Source organism: Hoplias malabaricus, chromosome Y, assembly GCF_029633855.1.
Source record: "Hoplias malabaricus isolate fHopMal1 chromosome Y, fHopMal1.hap1, whole genome shotgun sequence".
Classification (NCBI taxonomy): domain Eukaryota; kingdom Metazoa; phylum Chordata; class Actinopteri; order Characiformes; family Erythrinidae; genus Hoplias; species Hoplias malabaricus.
This window is the reverse complement of record NC_089820.1, coordinates 83,891,789-83,912,504: the sequence shown is the minus strand read 5'-3', so window position 1 is coordinate 83,912,504 and position 20,716 is coordinate 83,891,789. Positions and strand designations below refer to the sequence as shown.

General features: G+C 43.2%; 1 protein-coding gene across 11 annotated transcripts in view; it reads left to right on the top strand.

Annotated features, from left to right (window-relative positions):
- LOC136677641 (receptor-type tyrosine-protein phosphatase S-like) overlaps positions 1 to 20,716 on the top strand; it is a 178,030-nt gene that overhangs the window by 98,324 nt on the left and 58,990 nt on the right. For 10 of the 11 annotated variants that reach the window (XR_010796386.1, XM_066655229.1, XM_066655222.1 and 7 more), the window contains 4 exons: positions 10,491 to 10,760; positions 11,125 to 11,706; positions 11,788 to 11,924; positions 12,155 to 12,299. Coding sequence is in view for 10 of the 11 variants with exons in the window: in XM_066655229.1 (XP_066511326.1) it covers positions 10,491 to 10,760; positions 11,125 to 11,706; positions 11,788 to 11,924; positions 12,155 to 12,299 (1,134 nt within the window). In the remaining variant the exon portion in view is untranslated. Of the gene's footprint in view, positions 1 to 10,490; positions 10,761 to 11,124; positions 11,707 to 11,787; positions 11,925 to 12,154; positions 12,300 to 18,191; positions 18,507 to 20,716 lie in introns of all 11 variants that reach the window. The other variant, XM_066655228.1, reaches the window with a different exon arrangement.

Genomic DNA, 20,716 nt, shown 5'->3' with positions numbered 1-20,716 from the left:
AGTCTAAGACCATGTGTCAGAAATCATTTGAATCAACTGTAATGTAAAGGGGCTATCCTCCAAAAGCCAAAGAAATGCCCTACAACTCCCGTAATGAGGAGTGTTAAAGCACAGGTTACAGTAGATAGACACTGTGTGAGGAATAATTCACAAACGTTAGGATGCCGCCAGCATCCGGCCCTTGGAGCACTTCTCACCTTCAGCGTGCATCACAAAAATGGATTACTGTGAGTGCTGCACGGATTAAGATATCAATAGGGATTACAGAGTGATAAAATACCATTATAATCCCTGATCAGGCTTAAACCGTGATTACCATATCAGCTTTTAATCGTTCCTCGTTTTTAATCGTTGCTTGAGTTGCTCTGGTTCACACTCAAATAAAGTAGGGTTCGTTTCCGCACACCTTGTGTGTACAGTCCTGTGTGCCTGGTGGTTTACTTTTTGAAGGGCATGCTCAGGCATGATTTGTCTTCTGTTTCTGTGAGGTTTTTTATTTATTTATTTTTTGTTAGTTTTTGTAGAGACGGGTTCATTTGTGATTAGACAGCTTTTTATTTTCATTCAATCATCTTGACGCTGAAAGCACTTAAATTGCTCCCATTTTCAGACTGTCAGTGAAAGCTGAATCAAACGTTGAAGCGATCGAGAGTGACGTGCCGTGGAGCGGGAGAACGGTGTCCTGTTCTCTCCAGGCCGTTAATTGAGTCTGAGACACGGCCCTGTGTCTGACGCCCTGCCGTCTGTCCGACAATAGCGCTTCATTAGATCCTCCTTCGCAAAAGGTCCGTTTTAAACCCCTTAAGGGCCTCAGGCTCTGTGTGTGGCCTCACACTTCTCAGAACTCCTAACCTATTAGCTTCATACTCACCCAGTAACTTGTAGTACTTACTAAATAATACGCCTGCAGCCTTAAGTCATGGCTTGGCCACATAGTGAATTTCAAATTTTCGTCTAAAAATCTCACTCATTTAAAATATGTTTGGTGTCTGAAATATGCTTCTTTACATTTACACTGGAGCTAATGCAGCTAACAAGTTATACAGGCCGCTAACAAGTGATTAGCATAGCATAATGCTTCTTAATCATTTCAAATAGACCTTGCTTATAAACTATAACATATTTTAACTTTCCTGAAATCAAGGGGGGGGGTGGTGGTTTCCCACCCTCCTCCAAAAGTTAAATAGTACAGTTTCTGCAGTGCTGAGCTCGGAGAAGCGACAACAACTTCAGTGTAAAAATGCTACACAGCGTTTCTTTAAATCAAACTGTCACACTGCTGCTGTAAACATTGAGTTAAACGACCATTTAATAAAGACTATGAACTATAGATGAATGTATGGACAAACCTGAAAAACACTATGTGTTAGGCATTTAGCCTTTGTGCTGTTAGCACTACGCTAATCACAGTGCTGTGTAGTGTTTAAATACTTGTTAGCTATAATAAACCTGTTAGCTAAACCACTGCCACCATTACTGTGGTTTCAAAACAAAGATACAAGATTCAGACACTAAACATTTCTTCACTGAGCCGTGCCTTTACCATCCATTTTTAAAAGCCACTCTTCTCAGATCAGCTGTAGTGGACATGTTGTTTCGTGGGCAGTGATCACATAGCTTTGTGGTGTCACTGGGACCTGGCGCAGACGGCCACCCGCTGTCTCCCCCAGCTGTCTGCAAAATGGCCGCCCTTTAGCCCTCACCCTGCCTTTAGCTCAGAGGCTAGCGCTTGATTGCAGCTCTTATGAGACGGGGGTGGGGGGGGGGAGGACAATTATAAGCCAATAAGCTGCCCTTGCACTCAGCATGCTTTTCAAAAGCCATCTCTACGAGAACAAACGTACAATGAGAATTCAATTTAATTTGGTTTAATTCAGTTTAATGCGCCTATCTTACAAAGCTAAATCCTATTCAGCCGTATAGTTCAAATGGCTGTTCAGACCTCAAGGTCATTTGGAGCTGCAGCTCTAAAATTAATCTTTAACAATATATAATCACAAGCCTGGATTTGGATTCTTTTGTCATTTCCAGTGGACGGACCGGTCCAGCTGCTTCTATCTACTGTAATCAGTTCAGAACCAGTTATTTGTGTTAGATATACTAAATGATATGATGTTTTATTTTTCTTTTGCATCAGCGCACTATAAACATATGATAATCATGCCGTTAGTCTACATCCAGACCCGTGCTCTATTGCTTCTTGAATGTTCTGTGGGTTTTTTTTCTTGGTTGAATGCTGCATACAATGAATGCTGCTTGCTTTGTGTGTACTGCTACTGTTCTGACTAAATATGCTTGAGTGATGATTTATAGTGTTGCATGACGTCATCATCATTACAATAACCCCTTCCCAAATCAGGGTTCCAGGCCTTACATTTGTTTTGATGTGATACTTTTGTTGTCCAATTCTGGGTATCCTCTGGCTAATGCTAAAATGGAAATTTGACATGGTGTGAAATGACCTTTTTATAATTAATGTGAGTGTTTGTGTAGGTGTATTCCAAGCCAAGAATATTTATACTGGGATGTGGTTGACTAAAATGTTTCAAATGACCCCCGAAAAATGCTTCCTGCTTGGTCAGATTTGTTTTCCAGCTGATAATCATTCAGTTCAGGCTAAGAATTTTCCCATGGGCACCATCTGAAATACACACACCCACCTATAGCATTTAAATCTCCATACGAACCCCACCCAAATCTCCTTTAAATCTCCCCAATCTCCAAAAAGCACCGCTGACCTGATTACCTGGTTGGAGATAGTGGGCTAAACAGTTTATCCTGAAGCTGATGGAGTTGTGTTATACACTAGTCTTATGGGCTTATAGCCTCCCCCATGGCTAAAGCTAGTGTTCAAAAGCTTGATCCTGAGCAGCGAATCCTTGTGAGCTGCAAAATCGAGTACACGCTTTTTGCTCAGATACCTGGCTGGGCTCCAGCTGTACCTAACATCCCAAGAAACAAGAACCTGGGCTTGAACTGCTTCATTGAATGCAATGTTCCCCCTTGAATCTAAAGTGTGTATGAAACCTTGTAATGCATTACCACTTGGCAGTTGCCATTTACTGAGAAAAAAAAAGCTGCTTCAGATCCTTTTCCAGCATCTATCAAATATCAATGAACATCTACAGTGTACTGTACCAGTCAAATGTTTGGACACACTCAGCTGACTTGGCTTGTGTTGGTGAAGACATTTATCTAGTTGCTTTGGGATTGAAGGCAAATATAATCAGATAACTTCTTCCAAGAAGCACAGCCTTTTCCCCCCCAAATGACACCCCCCCACCAAAAAAAAAAACAAAACCCACACACACCCTCATACCACAAAAAAGAAAAGAAGCACCTGGCTAAAGATGTGTAGGAACCTCGTACTACAGGGGGTCCTCGACTTACGACGTTGATCCGTTCCTACGTACTGTACGTAAATAACATACTGTAAGCACTTATCTGCCTCCTAACACCTATCCTCCCCGGTCCCGAGCCGCGTAACCGTGTATTCTTCCGCCGCGCCGCGCACACCACACACGAAGTTCACGTTACGACGTTTACGACGCAAAATCTCTTAAGTCGAAACAAGGCTTTATCAGTAAATGGGAGATGTGTCGTAACCACGAAACATCGTAACTCAGGACTGACGTAACCCGAGGACCTCCTGTATTAGCAAATTCAGCTACATTAAGTGCAAACATTGTCGAGAAAACAACCAGTTTGACACACAGCTATTAAAACCTCCACAGGAGTTCAGAAAATGAGACTCTCTGGAGCAGTTGCACATGAGCCAAAACTATTGCCAACACCAATCCAAAACTGTGGAACAATGGTGCTGCGCTCTCTGGAGTGATGGAGCTCTATCCAGTACTTTTAAGATGAGATCAAGTGAGGCTTATGATGCAAAGCTAATCATCCAACATCAGCTGCAGCAGGTCCAGCATTGTTTGACTGGTATCATTCTGCTATGGAGTTGTAGAGTGGTAGCGTTTGTTTAGAGTGAGGTAACATGCAGTGTATTTGAGAATATGGCAGTTCTGCCATAAATTGATGACCCTATTAAAGTGGTAACTTTGTGAAAAACGATATTTTCGGTCAGTGTCTGATATTTGCTTCTTTAGTGTTGCACTGGAGCTCTGAGGTTACTGTAACTACTGACTGTAGCTGAAGAAATAAACATGTGACAGATCTAGTCATGTGGTCTCCAGCACTGTGATGTAGTAAGTTATGAGCCAAATCCAGAAGATTTTGTTTAAGCAGTTGAGTCTGTTCTTGTATGAATGGAAATGTCCGGCAAGTAAACAGACCTTTTGTATAATAAAGACTTAAATTGCTACTTTTCAATTTCATTTTAAGGCAGATGTAATGATTTATGAAAAAAGATTTGATTTCTTACACGTTTCTGGTTAGCTACATTAACCTATGGAGGCCCTGAATTGTAAAATATATAAATAAATAAATAAATAAATAAATAAATAAATAATTTGAAAGTGCATCCCTGAGTTCCAAAAAAAAATTGTGCCACTATAAAATACCAAAAGAAGTAGAAACATTATTTCTAGCATCATTTGTACAATTTTTGCCATAAAAAAAAAGTTTTTTTTCACCACTGAGGAGCACCAGGACGGTAAAGTTAAATAAAATAATAAAATGGCTAATACTTAGCATGTTGTACCAGTTTTGACCAGGTCCAGCAGGTTATTTATTAATTTATTTATTTCTTTTGGCCTTTTTTCTGAAATATAAAAGGAAAAATAAATCTGCCGCCCCTTATGGACAAAGCTGGTACATCATGCGGGTTCTCCAATAGTTGCCTGGAAGGGTAAGAGAAAAAAATCTGCTGCCCTTTTTGAAACTGGTATAACATTCTAAGTATATTTATATATATACTCTTCTGGTTCACATCCGTAAGAAAACAATAAATTTTGATATTTATTGTTTTAAAATTGTGATGCTACAGTGTCAACCTCATAGCTCCACTGTTCAAGTAAAGAAGCTTATAGTTCAGATGTAAAATATATCATTGCGTATTAAATATGAGAGAAAAGTATTGTAAATTAGGTTTATCAGAGCTATCTCTTTATTTCTAGTGCATAGTAAAGGCCTGGTGGAGTGTGAAATCCAGTTTTGCTAAAGGCTGCTCGCTAAGATGTATGCTCTAGTTCTTGGTTCTTAGTCAGGCTTTGTTGCCTAGTCCCTCCCTTTTTCTCCATCATCTGTACCAGTCTCTCTGTCTGTGCGTTCTGTCCCCTGTCCCCTGTCCTGTGAGTTGGGATTTATACAGTTCTCTGATCCTTTGTGTGCTCTGCTCCTGCTCAATCTGACAGTTTACCTGGAAGTTCCATTGAAACCCTCTAAGCAGTGTTCAACACGTAAAACTGTGGTTCTCAGCATTCTATATTTCCTCTCTCTCTCTCTCTCTCTCTCTCTCTCTCTCTCTCTCTCTTTCTCTCTCTCTCTCTCTCTCTCTCTCTCTATCTATCTCTCTCTCTTTCTCTCTCTATTCTCTCTCCATTTTGTCTCTTGTCCCATATTCCCTCTCTTTCACTGTCACAGCCACCTCTCTCTCTCTCTCTCTCTCTCTCTCTCTCTCTCTCTCTCTCTCTCTCTCTCCCTTTCTCTCTCTCCATTTTGTCTTACTCCCTCTCCTTCACTGTCACAGCCACCTCTCCCTCTCTCTCTCTCTCTCTCTCTCTCTCTCTCTCTCTCTCTCTCTCTCTCTTTCTCTCTCTCTCTCTCCATTTTGTCTCTCATCCCTTATTCCCTCTCCTTCAGTGTCACTGCCCCCCCCCCTCTCTCTCTCTCTCCATTTTGTCTCTCGTCCCTTATTCTCTCTCCTTCACTGTCACAGCCCTCTCTCTCTCTCTCTCTCTCTCTCTCTCTCTCTCTCTCCATTTTGTCTCTCGTCCCTTATTCTCTCTCCTTCACTGTCACAGCCCTCTCTCTCTCTCTCTCTCTCTCTCTCTCCCTCTCTCTCTCTAGCTCTCTCTCCATTTTGTCTCTCGTCCCTTATTCCGTCACCTTCACTGTCACAGCCAGCTCTCTCTCTCTCTCTCTCTCTCTCTCTCTCTCTCTCTCTCTCCACCCTCATTCTCTCTTGCTCTCTTGTTATCCCCCCACACACATTGTCTCACACTCTCACTCACTATTCTCTCCGTCTTTGTCTCTTTCTCTCTAGTTCACTGTGGTCCCCACTCTCTCTCACTTTCACTCTATCTCTTCACCTCCCTCTTTCCTTGCTCCTCTCACTTCTTCTGTGCCTCTCGCCCTCTCTTCCGCCTCTGCCTGCTCTTTTTCCTTCCGTTCCATGTCTAACCCTCTTGCGCAGGTTTGGCAGCACTCACATCAACCGAGTGGATTAGCATAACTTTCGATTTTTCCTCTCCTTCCTCCTTTTGTTCTCTTGTTATTTATTTATTTGCTTATTTATTTATTCGCTCAGACTGAACTAGATCTGCCAGGAGGGAGTAAAGTCATATTTTTCCGTTTGAATGCCAGAGTCGGCAGGAGAGAGGAAACCTTGCAGTGTGTTTCAGTCTATTGCGAATAACTCACATGACACAGACTGTTCCACTATATACAGCACGTATGGCACAGTGCAGATGTGTATTCTACTGATTTTAATTCCTAATAGAGTGCACAGCCCTTCAAATAGAGCTTAGACCTTGGTCTGTATTGACGCATAACATAAGCCTGTTACCTGAGAAAGCTCATTTGATTAGTCTTTATGGGGGGAATCAAACAGAAACTAAGAAGTGGCAAAAATTAGTATCAAAAACCATAGCTATTATTGCTTTTAACCAAGTAATGGTCTATTTTTCAACATAAACAAATGTTGTAAATGAAGTGTAAATACCTTAGTAATAATATACACATTATACGGCACATGATAGTGTGTGTATAGGAGGTGGAGACACAGATTCAGTAGGTTGTTGTTGCTGTGGTTGAGGCTGTAGCTAAAGTATCTACAGAGTGAAGTAGTTCCCATAGTGGGCGCTATAGTTATGGGATGTTTACAATAAAGTCCTGTGGACTCTGGATTTAAAATGTGTGTCTGTGTGATGGAGAGTTGTGAAGCGGGGTTGGGGTTAGGGTTGAGTTTGAGTATAATCTCGTCTACAAAATGGTGGCAATGCTGTATATCAGAGGTCTTCTTGGATCCGTGTTCCAGGCCAGGATTTTAAAATGGCCGCCTGTTATGATATGCGCTGGCTAGGTCCGAATCCTGGAACAAAAGTTCGGATTTGAAGACACCTGGTGTATATTTAGAAGCTGGATTCAGAGAATCAGCAGCTCATTTTGCTGGTGGAGCTAGTTATAGTCACAAAGAGGTGATTTTATTTCTCTGTGCGTATATAAGAAAGGCGGAGTCAGTGAGTCAGCAGGTTGTTGTTGTTGCAGGTGAAGCTATGGCTACTGTATGTTATTTGTAGAGTGAAGGAGATGAGTTAGAACTCTCTGATCGTATATAAATAAAGTTAGGGCTGGACGATACGACCAAAATTTATATCACAATATATTTCAAAATGTCGGTCGATATGATGTAATACCGATATCGATATAAACAACATAAGAGCCACAGAAAAAGTGCCCAGAACAAACAAGAAACATGACATCACCGTCAAACACTAACCTCTCGGCTTTGTCAACGTTAATATCTTTAAACTAACTTTAAAATTGAGGGCAGTGAACTTTAACGACTGTCAGTCAGTGACACACATTGTAAATAATGTGTATTTAAATATTGAAAATGGGTTTAAAAATCATGTAATTGTTATTGAAACACTTTATATTGCGATATATATTGATATTGATTGATTGTCCAGCCCTGTATATAATGTTGTTATTGTGGGTGGAGCTACAGCTGCAATCTCTATAGAATGAAGCTAAGCAAACTGCACAAATGAGAATGTATTCCTTTAACAAACCTATGCTTATAATCAGAGTCCGAACACAAAGTTTCTTGCTTTGCTGTTAACTTCCCCAGAGCCCTACCCCTTTGCTTCTCTGTTGTCCACCTTTTCCTGTGAGTCCAGGCATGCAGCAGACATGTGTGTATGGTCACTCTCCCTCAGGCCCCTGTGCGACGCGCTCTGTAGAGGAGAAATGCCCCCAAAACCCTGACGCTCCTAAAACCTGTGGTGTCTGTGGAGCCCATAACTGCACCTATTGATTGGAATCATGTCTGATCTCGACCCTAAAGGCACACAAATCCAATTTAAGTTTGTCATTGTGCGGAGAACGCCTCGGGGAGCTCCAGGCTGTTGGAGAAAACCTTCCTCCGAATCAGCTGCTCGCTGAAATTAAAGCTCACCGAGATGGCAAGCCTCGTGAAAATATGCATCATTATAGTTTCTCTCCTGTCTCGGGCTCCCTCCTGGCTCAGCCGCTAATGCTAGTGCAGTGTTATTCTAAACAGCTGCCTGAGCCAAGCAGAAATTGGCCCTGAGAAGGAAATCTCTGGTGTTTCTGCACAAATTTTTATATTGCCTCCTTACAGCAGCTTTTACACTCTTTTTCTTTTTCGCTCTTCTCCATCGTAGATGTTCTGTAAATCGAAATGTGTTATTACAATCAAATAAGGGCTATTATTGCTGCTGTATACACAACACGCTAGGTTTTGAATCCCAGCTCAGACAAGAGCCCTGCACTACACCAGTAAGAGTCCCTGGGCAAGACTCTCTAACATTAATGTAATTGTAAATCGCTCTGGAGAAGGAGATATTTCCAGTGTCATTAATATAGAAGTAGATTATACAGGTGATGTCTGTAGCTTTAAAATTAACATCTGTGTTTAGCACACATGGAAAAATTAGTTTTCTTTTCTAATTCTAAATCTATATGAAACTATCCAAACTCAAACCTTACCTAGTGTCCTTTAGAAGCAAAATAATAAGACAATCTTTAAAAAAATATATTAAAAATAACATCAGGCTGATTTTGGAGTGTGCAGTGTTCTCCCTGTGTCTGCGTGGGTTTCCTCCGGGTGACTGTCTGTGAGGAGTGTGGTGTGTTCTCCCTGTGTCTGCGTGGGTTTCCTCCGGGTGACTGTCTGTGAGGAGTGTGGTGTGTTCTCTCTGTGTCTGCGTGGGTTTCCTCCGGGTGACTGTCTGTGAGGAGTGTGGTGTGTTCTCTCTGTGTCTGCGTGGGTTTCCTCCGGGTGACTGTCTGTGAGGAGTGTGGTGTGTTCTCCCTGTGTCTGCGTGGGTTTCCTCCGGGTGACTGTCTGTGTGGCGTGTGGTGTGTTCTCTCTGTGTCTGCGTGGGTTTCCTCCGGGTGACTGTCTGTGAGGAGTGTGGTGTGTTCTCCCTGTGTCTGCGTGGGTTTCCTCCGGGTGACTGTCTGTGAGGAGTGTGGTGTGTTCTCCCTGTGTCTGCGTGGGTTTCCTCCGGGTGACTGTCTGTGAGGAGTGTGGTGTGTTCTCTCTGTGTCTGCGTGGGTTTCCTCCGGGTGACTGTCTGTGAGGAGTGTGGTGTGTTCTCTCTGTGTCTGCGTGGGTTTCCTCCGGGTGACTGTCTGTGAGGAGTGTGGTGTGTTCTCTCTGTGTCTGCGTGGGTTTCCTCCGGGTGACTGTCTGTGAGGAGTGTGGTGTGTTCTCTCTGTGTCTGCATGGGTTTTCTCCGGGTGACTCTCTGTGAGGAGTGTAGTGTGTTCTCCCTGTGTCTGTGTGGGTTTCCTCCGGGTGCTCTGGTTTCCTCCCACGCTCCAAAAACACACGTTGGTAGGTTGATTGGAGACTCAAAAGTGTCCGTAGGTGTGATTGTGTGTGCTCCTGCCTTGTACATAATGATTCCGGGTAGGCTCCGAACCCACCTCGACCCTGAACAGGATAAGGGTTTTAGACAATGAATGAATGAATGAGGCTGATTTGGTTCATAAATCTACAATAAATCAAGTCATCATAGGTAGATCTAAATTAAATAGAAGACATATGTAGCTCTTGAAAGAGAAGATATGTGACAATCGTTAAAATACAAAGTTCACAAACAAACAGATCACCTGAATATCTTTTTTCATTCAAAAAGAAATGCATTTAAAGCCAAAACATATGGAATAATATAATTACAACATGCTTTATGCCCAGCGCTGAAACAGATCCTTGATGCAGTCGTTTGCTATCTTTGTACACTTCTTTAACAGCAGCGGTGCTCCCTGGAATGGCAAACTTAAAGGATTTCTGTGACCTTAAACACACAGTGTCTCTCTCCAGTGTAGTGTGTGTCAGATTATTAAACCAACTGGTTGACCTTTCATTTCCTTTATTAATCTGAATTCATATATATTTTTGTTTATTTTATAGCTCTATATTCCACACTGTCTGGTATCATTCCATTATTTTTAGCAACATGTCCTTTTAAACGTAATGATATGTGCTGAATCTGCTGGTTCTAACGGCCAGCTCCTCAGTTTTGTCTACAGTAGTTAATATAAAGGCAACCCACACGTTCATGTGCCATTATTGTTATCGCCGTCTCTTTTTTTTCCCCTGTTTCTCTGTGCCACAGTTCGTCGGGTGCCGCCTCGGTTCACCATCCTGCCGTCCAGTCATGAGATCATGCCTGGAGGCAGTGTGAACATCACCTGTGTGGCAGTGGGCTCCCCCATGCCTTATGTGAAGTGGATGCTGAATTCTGAAGACCTGACCCCTGAGGACGAGATGCCGGTGGGCCGCAATGTTCTGGAGCTGAACGGCGTCCGTGAATCGGCCAATTACACCTGTGTGGCCATGAGCAGTCTGGGTATAATAGATGCGGTGGCTCAGGTCATTGTTAAATGTAAGCAGAACCTTCATTTCTGTCAGTTTTTATTGTTAATCATCATCGTGACGCTTCACTGACCCGTAACAGAGAGAACAGAGCCTCTGTCATTGCTGCTCTGAGCTCACCACTGTAGAAACTGCACTGTGTAACTTTTGGAGGAGGGTAGGAAACCACAAATCCTCCTTCTTGATTTCAGGACAGTGCTGTAAAAGTTAATTACACTCTGCAACTGTAGAGGGAGCCCACGAGCAATAAAACCGATCCTACCTAGTGTTACTTTAAGTGATCTGTCACCATCAGCTCCATACTGTAACTTTCTTACTCTATACATATTTATATATAATGTACTAATACTTTGTTTTCCAACTGTTGTTTTCAGCACTACCCAGAGCTCCTGGGACCCCCATCGTCACGGAGACCACCGCAACCAGCGTCACCATCACCTGGGACTCGGGCAACCCGGACCCTGTGACCAGTTACATCATCCAGTATCGTGCCAAATCCCCAGACAGCAAGTTTGAAACCAAGGAGGACATCACCACCACTCGCTACAGCATCGGAGGCCTGTACCCCAACACCGAGTACGAAATACGAGTATCTGCTTTAAACACCATTGGACAAGGCCCCCCCAGCAACAAAGTTGAAGCTAGGACCGGGGAGCAGGCCCCAGCCAGCCCGCCTCGCAACGTTCAAGCCCAAATCATCTCCATGAACACAGTGATCGTGAGGTGGGAGGAGCCAGAGGAGCCTAACGGCCAGATAAAGGGGTATCGCGTCTACTACAGCATGGACCCGTCTAAGCCAGTGAGTAACTGGCAGATCCATAACGTGCAGGACAGCGTGATCACCACTATTCAGAGCCTAGTGCCGTCCGAAACCTACAGCATACGGGTACTGGCCTTCACCTCTGTCGGAGACGGACCCTTCTCTGACCCTGTGCATGTGAAGGTTATGCCTGGTGGTGAGTGGAAGTTATAATGTGATCCTAGCTTTGAAAGGTTTTAACGTGTAACATGTTACATGTTTATAAACTCTGCTTTAGTGCCAGGACAGCCGGGGAAGTTCCGGACAGGCGTAGTGAGAGATACAAGCATTGAACTGCTCTGGGACCCTCCCCTCTCCAAAGAAGCCATCAAGAGCTATCAGCTCATCTACAGATCAACGAAAGATGGCACTCAGGTGAGACCCCTGCTGCTGTAGGAGAATAGCATCAGCGCTGGTGGGATGCGTAAAGCAAGCTGCTGAATTGTGTCTGAATGCCATCGTCAGGTGCCATAGTTTGTCAAGAACACCCACCTTTAAACCAATGTTAATGCCAATTCATTGTTATTTAAAATTCAGAGATATATTTATAAGAATCTGGCTCTTTCCGGTTGTCTGTGAAAATAACAGTTCCGTCTCTCCGACAGGAAAAGAGGAGTTTTGAGCCCAGGTCGTCTTATGTTGTGGAAGGTCTGCAGCCAAACACGGAGTACATTTTGTCTCTGGCGGCCATTTCCAGCAAGGGTATCGGAGCCTTCACCAACGAGATCACACGGAGCACTCTGCAAGCCAGTATGTTCAAAATATGCTTCTGTATTGTACCACGCTAATCCACTGGAATGGTCTCAGAACATGATGCTCCCACCTCTCCTTGTCAGCTCCTGATTCGAACTGGTTAACTCTACCACACCTGCACTATTTCAGCAGGGACCAATGAGCACGTCAGTACGACTTTGACCCTCTTAATCCATAACGAAGCTTCTTGCTAATATTTTATCCGCTTATTGTGATTTTTTAAAATGAGTTTGAAGGAAAGAACGTGGAGAGGTGGGACGCTACGGAGCGTCTGGACTTTGCTATGGATTTTTTCATTGATTGTGAAACCTTCTTAAGTCTTTCTCTGTCCCTGCTCGATCATTGTGTGTGGAAAGGGAAGAAAACGCATGCCTCACTTTTCACACTTTCACTAAAACATGCCACAAAATGGCCTCCTTTTAGGCCTCCATTGTTTTCTGAAACATTCATCTGCCTAGCGTCCATCTTTCCGTCCACACCGAATTATATCTCCACGTAACTCCATTTTTCCATGCGTTTCTTTATTCAATAACTTCTGAATTAAAATTCTCATATTCATTGATGTGTGCATTTCTGTCATGAACTTTGCGAGGTGCCTTTGTGTGTTTTTTTCCCTCACATTTGGTCCAGCACCGAAAAAAAAACAGAGAGAGAGAGAGAGAGAAAGAGAGAGAGATAAAAAGCCACCAACAGACTGGATGGGATTTGTGTTGTTTACTTTTCATCTTCTCCCTATTTTCTTCATATTTATTTTTACCCCCTCCCCTCCCTCCCCTGCTCCTCCCGCTTTATAACCCCTAGATCCTACAGTGCGTCAGATATTGTTCACACAACGGCTTGAAATCAATTCCTTTTGATCAGTTTATTTATCAAATGTATGTTGTCATGTTCCAAATATATATCAGCAAACACCACCCTTATGAAGAGATATGTCACGGCTTGAATGCAATGCTATTGAATGTCAGCACCGTTTGAGAACGACATAAGAATCCCAGGTTAACGGTAAGTGAGAACCAGACTTCTGGCCTCTAGAGGACTTCAGTGAAGGGCTCCACTCTCCTGTGGTCTGAGCACAAGTCTTGGCTCTTGGCATGGTGATAACACCTCTCACAGTAAGCTCCTTCCCTACGTTTATAAACACATGGGCACGATTAGTGGAAAGAACAGCAACCGAATTGTCAACAGCAATGAATTACCCTTCTGTATTTGCATTCTAAAAGTATGCTTCAACTTAAGTGCAACTCAGCTTCACATGCTGATGGTTATAGGCCTCAAACACCTATAGTCTGGTGTTGGGCACCACCTTCACATGTCATTAAGCTCAGTAACCTCATGAGCTTATAGACCTCCACCAACGTGAGGTGCTAATAGAACGTGTGAAGATGCCAAAAATATCAAGACATATGTGCTGCTTCTTTCCATTGTCATGGCCTAATAAAAAACAGTTCCCAGAATGCACTAGTATGCATGCGTTGGCTTTAAGAAAAGCATGTTTTGTCGTTTGTGATTGCTTTGCTTTGACTGATAATACTCTGTGTTCACTGCTGTCTTCTTTCTTGAGTTATTGAATGCTTTAAAGGAACCCTACGTTGTATTTTACTTTCAAATCACAGCTTTCAAATCATTGCTGACCTGTAAGAAAGAGAATAGAGACCTTGTTGTTGCTACTCTGGGCTCAGCACTGCAGAAACCACACTGTGTAGCTTTAGGATTAGGGTAGGAGACCACCCCGTCTCCCACCATCCCTCCACGCTGATAGAGAATTACACTCTGCCTCTGTAGGGGGCGCCCAGGAGCTAAAACACTAAATCATACCTAGTGTACCTTTAAATTAACAGTTATGGGAAAAGTCTAGTTTCGAGATGTTTCTCCTTAAAGGTTATTAATTCCTTAGGAGTTGTAGAGGTTATACGTTATAAGAACAGAGGTAGAAGGCGAGAGAGGGGAAAAGAAAGTGGCTCCCTCGCCTACTAAACTTCTTCAGATCATGGTGAAGGGACTGGAAAAGGGATGTTGCTGCTGCTGTTGTTGCACAGATGTGGTCTGTCTCCCTGTTTCATTCACGGTAGGGCACAGGAGCACCGGTACTTCCTCTGTTGTCGTGGAAAAGTGTGGCAGGGCAAGAAAAAGCTTCCTGCTTCATCCTCGAGAATTCACATTTCATAGTCGCACTGTGAACCCCGCTCTCCGGCACCAGGCTTTGTTTCCTGCCAGATCTTGATCACACCCTTAAGCCAGTCGAATTGAATCTGCACCGCTGATGTTTTGTGCCAGCGCCTGCGACTACAGCAAAAACCTGGTTGTGATCCAACCTTTCTGCTAAGCCTCAGTGGAGGACTTCTCCAAAATAATAAGTCTTGAGCTCCAAGCTCCACAACACATGATTTGTTCTCCTCTTTTGCCAAAAGGGAAATAACAGCTCTCAACTACTATATGACACGTAAAAATTAATATGAGTGCGAGGCGGCGTTGTTTCTTTAGTGCACATTAAACTAATACACACAGCTAAGACTGGCTTCCTGTGCAGAGAGCACAAATATTACATCACATGCCCTTACCACTGCGTTCATTAGAAAAGTGGAAATATAACGTACTGTAGTTTATTAACCGTGACCCTGAGCAGATTAGCAGCTACAGACAATGAATGAATGAATGTAATTTACTAGAGCAATACTGGAGAACTAACACTATGTCTCCAATAATCAGACACCAGAGTCCAACTTTGTAAGAACCAGCTATTTCAATTTCTTTCATTTGCGTATCTGAGCTCCCAATATCGACTAAGAGGCAGTCCACAGCCTTTGTGTTATAAACAAGTTTATTGAACCTGACTCTAGCCTGACAAATATTTGAGAAATGATGTCTGAACCGAGCGAACCTGATGAGAATAGCTGAGTCCCCTGAGCTTGGGATGAATATATCAAGATCCTACCAAAGATATGCCATAAAATAGGATTCTAAAATCCGAATGGCATTGCTAGAGAATAGGACCCTTACCTCCCATTTAAGGAGGTTCTAATTATCCATTAGCCCACTGACAATATCCACGGGGGGTTCAGGGTGTTGTGACCTTTCGCGTGCAAGTTTAATTTTCAGAGACGTATCCCAGAATCCATTCGAAGGCCCATAAATCATCATGGTCCCAGAGCTAATCTTGGACTGTTTTACCGTTAGCACCATATGCTAGCACTAACCGTTTTAAAGAACTGTCAAAAGCTGCTCTCAGGTCAGCGCGGAAGGCCAGCTTCTATTGACATTGGCCTCATGGCGGCTACCCAGAGAGTGTTGACCTGTATCTGTGCCAGCAGGACCTTCCTTTCCTTTCCTCTCTCTCTCTCCCTCTCTCCCTCTCTCCAGCCTGTGGAGAAAGCAAGCGCAGCTAAGCCCAATTAGCCCATGTAAGTTCTTTTGACACTAGTCGGAGATAACCGTTTTTGAAAGCAATTACACATTGTCATTATTTAATTTTACATGTCATCACTGATAAAGCTAATTGAATTATTTTGCAGCCGTTTAATTATTGTGTTACATGGCTGTGCATGCTAGCTGTGGCACCACGGTAGCGGCGCTCGTGTGTAATTGAGCCTGGGTGGTTCATAGGAAGAGCGTTATCAGTTATATTGATTATTAGGACGGCTTGGCGCGGATTCCATTATTTTTAATAACTCTTTCACCCCTTGTTCTTGGTCCGTCGGCTCGGCGTTCAGACGTGCAGCTTTCACACAATTAGGCTCAATCACAGGGACCAAAGATTCAAATTAACCGTGCTGTCGTTTACACTAAGGCCATCTATTACTGTCGTTTTATTCGGCATGGCGGCGGAGGATTCTTTTAAAACATTGATGTTTTAATAGGGGGGGAAGAGTGTGGAATTGATGTGTAGACACAGGAAACCCACCGGCGTTAAATAACCGAGTTAAGCGCACGCTGGAGACCTGGTGTAAATACAGAGTGTGCTTCGGAGGCCAGTTTAAGGCCGTATGAGTTGAAGTTAATGACTTTTCTGTGGAGGTGGTAGGCTGAGGAGAGATAGCGTTTGGGTTTGGAAGAGTTCACACCTTAAAATAAAGGTGCCAGTAAGCAAATGACTCATAGCGGATTATTTGGAGCACCACTGAAGAACCGTTCAAAGGGTTCTTTTAAGAATTCGTTCACATAAAGCTTAATAAAGGCTGTATTTTTTATTATTTAAATGATTTTTAAAGCATATTTTGTGTATTGTATCACTGTAATTTAAAAAACTGGTTGACAATTGTAATAATTGTCAATATTATATACTTTTGAACACAGTGTTGTCCCCAAGACCAGAACAGTTCCTTCATGGAACTCGTAACGAATGCAGCGACGAATATATTCTTCTCGCTTCTCGCATTTTCAAACTCCTTCGTTGTTGTTGAATAAAACATGGACGCCTAATAATAGCGTACGCTTTGGTGAAAGAGGCTTCTTCTGGTAAGAAAGTCTGATTAAGATGTGTGTTAGAAGGAAGGACAGGTATGTATCAGTGTCAGTGTCATCTCTTTATGTCTCTTGTCAGATTTGATTTGACCATACCGTTTATGACTCCATCAATCCGTCTCACGAGTCATTGGGCTGTCATTAAATCTATATTTTCTGTTCTGTTTATGGTTTCCATTAGTTTGTGTTGCTTTGTGCATTATTCCGTCAGATCAAACGCCTTCTAGCAGAGCCCTCACTCTGGATGTTATCAGTCAGTGGAATTGAGTGTGCTGCAAAATGGCCATGTTCTCGTAAATCTCTTTTATGCATATTACAGTGCTACTGCACTATAACACCGATAATGGCTGCCCATGGGTGCGGAATAATCTGCGTGCGGTGGCTTTAGAATCTGGAGGAATGCGTTTATATTATGATACCGCGGACGGCCTTCTACGGGAAAGAGACGAGCCTCTTTTGCCGTCGAACGTTTCGAGTGGTCAGGTTTCACTTTATTCGTTTTGTACGTTACTGTCACGCTCCAGCTCCTCCACCTCAGATACAAATTGCCCTAAAATTGCAGACACTTCTGAACCACGGCGAGAGCCACAATAATGACTCTATTTTGCCGTCTTCATTACCTGCCTCTGAAAGAAAGTTAATTAGAGCTGATTGGTGCCATATGCTGAGGAGGATCTCGTAATAATCCCCCTGAAAAAAACAGAGTGCCACCCTCTTCAGTACGTCTTGATGGATTTTAAATGAAATGACATGTTGTGGGTCGAGGCTGCGCCGCTAGGCTTAGTTTCTCTCAGCGTAAACTGTCACCATCTGGACTTAGACGCCCGATCTCTTTCTCCCTCCAGCCCAACAGCCCTTACTTCCTTCTGCCCATCCATCCGTCAATCTCCTTTCTGTGCTGCAGCAGAATGAGAGGTGATAGGTGACAGCTATCCATTACACACTCACTTTCTTTTTAATTGGGTTGTCCATTCCCGTTCAATATGCCTCTCTCATCATCGGCTCGCTGACGGTTGCGGTCTCTAGAAATGAACAGGACTGGGAGCTGCCTAGTCTAGAAATAAGCTCCGGAAAGGTAGGCCCCATCTTCATCATCATCACTACACTGACAGCGTCCATTCATTCCATGTTTGCTTCTCTCATCTTGTTCTTTTTTGTTGTTGTTGAACTTGATTTTCTGTTTGGAGTCAAACTTAATTTGTGATCCATAATTAGATTTATTGATTTGCTTCTTATGCTGGGGACGCGAGATCTTCTCCGGTATCTCATCCCTGCCATCTGATATGTTTCATTGAGAATATTTTTTTTTTTACTATTCTTCATTTTCTTTGTTTGTATCACTCCGCCCCCTCCATCTATCTTCTCTTCGCTTCCGATCTTCTTTTCCGTTCCCTCCCTCCCTCTCGCTCTGTCTCTGTCTGCTTGCCCCAGAGCCCTCTGCTGCCCCCAGAGAGGTTCAGTGCATGAGTCGGAGCTCCTCTTCTCTCCTGGTAAGTTGGCGCCCGCCGCCAGAGGAGAGCCAGAATGGCGTTCTGACTGGCTACGAGTTACGCTACCGACCTGTCCACGAAGACAGCGGAACAGAGGCACTTCCAGAAAAGACCGTTCGATTGGAGGCTGGCGAGGGTCAAACAAGGCTTAAGAACCTGGCCAAGTGGAGGCCTTACCACGTCTCAGTGTCTGCCCTCACTGCCCAGGGCTCAGGCCCGGAGAGTGCCCCTCTTGAGTGCCGGACTGATGAAGATGGTAAGATACACTGTTTGTTTGTTTTTTTTTTACTTGATTTCCCCCAAATACCCAGAAACCACCTGAAACCTCTAAATAAAAATGTATGTGATATAAGAGAAAGTTATTTACATTTTATGATATAATAATTATATAATAATTAAAAATATGTTCTCCCTGTGTCTGTGTGGGTTTCCTCCGGGTGACTGTCTGTGAGGAGTGTGGTGTGTTCTCTCTGTGTCTGCGTGGGTTTCCTCCGGGTGACTGTCTGTGAGGAGTGTGGTGTGTTCTCCCTGTGTCTGCGTGGGTTTCCTTCGGGTGACTGTCTGTGAGGAGTGTGGTGTGTTCTTTCTGTGTCTGCGTGGGTTTCCTCCGGGTGACTGTCTGTGAGGAGTGTGGTGTGTTCTCTCTGTGTCTGCGTGGGTTTCCTCCGGGTGACTGTCTGTGAGGAGTGTGGTGTATTCTCCCTGTGTCTGCGTGGGTTTCCTCCGGGTGACTGTCTGTGAAGAGTGTGGTGTGTTCTCCCTGTGTCTGCATGGGTTTTTGTGTCAATCAATCACAGCTCTACAGTTCTTTGCCACGCCCACTATTTTACATATCTAGCAAAATTGACTACATTGTATGGTTAAGTCAGCGAATGGTTAGTTAAATTACACACTTTGTTAGAGCCCATGTTGGCTTCTAGTTTTCACAAATAGAACTTGAACATGAACAACAGACACCTAAGTATTCTGTTGCCCTGTTTTTAAACATGGTTAGTAATTAGGGCCTTCCCTCAGAAAGCGATGAAGCTGTGGTTTGTCATGTATCTTCTAGCTGTCCAGCAGACTGACTCACACGCAAGGTGACGACACACTACAAAATCATAATTCAGTTCTTCACCAACATGAATCACATTCACATATGTTCAGGCCTCTGACAGATCTTCGTGTATGAATCGTTCGATGGCTACTGTTAAGAGTAATGAATGTTTCAGAAAGCTCCTGGGTTTGGGCAGACGTTATAAATGAGGAGACTAGTTACTGGTTGAAATATGAATGGGAGATTTCTTAACACTCATCATGGCGTCTGTTTGAAGATAAACTCCAATAGCAAACACATGCCAGTAGATCAGTCATTTTTCTCCTCAGGCATGTTGTTCCATCTTAAATGAAGCAGAGCTTCTGAACGTAAACAAACCAGAGAGAACTGCAGTTCTCCACAATCGTAGATGTTGCCTTTAAAGTGCTGTGATTTTTATTGTGATATTTTTCTACTGATAAAAGCCTAATCTCTAGTTATAGTCAGTATTATAAACATTTTCTTGGAAAAACTGTAGTGCTTATACCTGTCTTCAAACTTCATGGACAAAGTAGGCACCGGTGAGGTCCTGCTTGCTGTTGTCATGGTTACAGATGGCTGGTTCCTGTGGATTTCATTGCTTGTAGTGATGGAGATCAGGCATCCAGGGAGCATGAGTGGCAAGCTGCTAATTGCTAAGAGATGTAGATGATGAGTTTCACCAGGGCACTGTGCGTGTGTGTGTGTGTGTGTGTGGCGGTAGGGGGTGGGGCATACATGTAGGAGAAAGAGACAGTGCGATGCACAAATAGATGTGTGAAAGTGACGTAAGCCTTTGACTGTAGGCTTGTTTTTCCCTCCAACAAAACTACAACAGACATAAAACATTAGTCTCAATTCGTCAGATTCAGAACCTAACAGCGTATAATTACATTCCCTTTCAGAGCCCTGTTCACACCGTACACAGAGCCAGTGTTTCAGATTCAGGAAATGTGTTGTCCATAAACCACAGAAATACAGGACTCCTTTGCATTATAAAGTGCTTTTATTTGAACCTCGCAGCGATTCTTTTGGATTGTGTTTGTTGAGGAAACAACTCAGAACATGATTAATTCAGTAATTTCTTTAAATAAAATCAATTAGTTTCCAACATAATCAGAGTTACATTTCTAAAAATACAACACCAACAAATTTCATGCAAAAAAAATAATAATAAATAATACAATGCGGATCTGAATGTATTAATACATCTGTGGTGACTACAAGAGCTATTCACACAACAGTGGAATGTAGACAATGAAAGATTATGATCAAATCTAAGATGCTACATGAATATATTTCAGTGCTTTTCACGCCCCTAGTGTGTGTGATACAACAGTTGCTCTTCTGTACAATTGATGAGTGGTCTTTTCTCTGACCTGTTGGTACAGCTGGCCCTCTCCTGCAGGCTA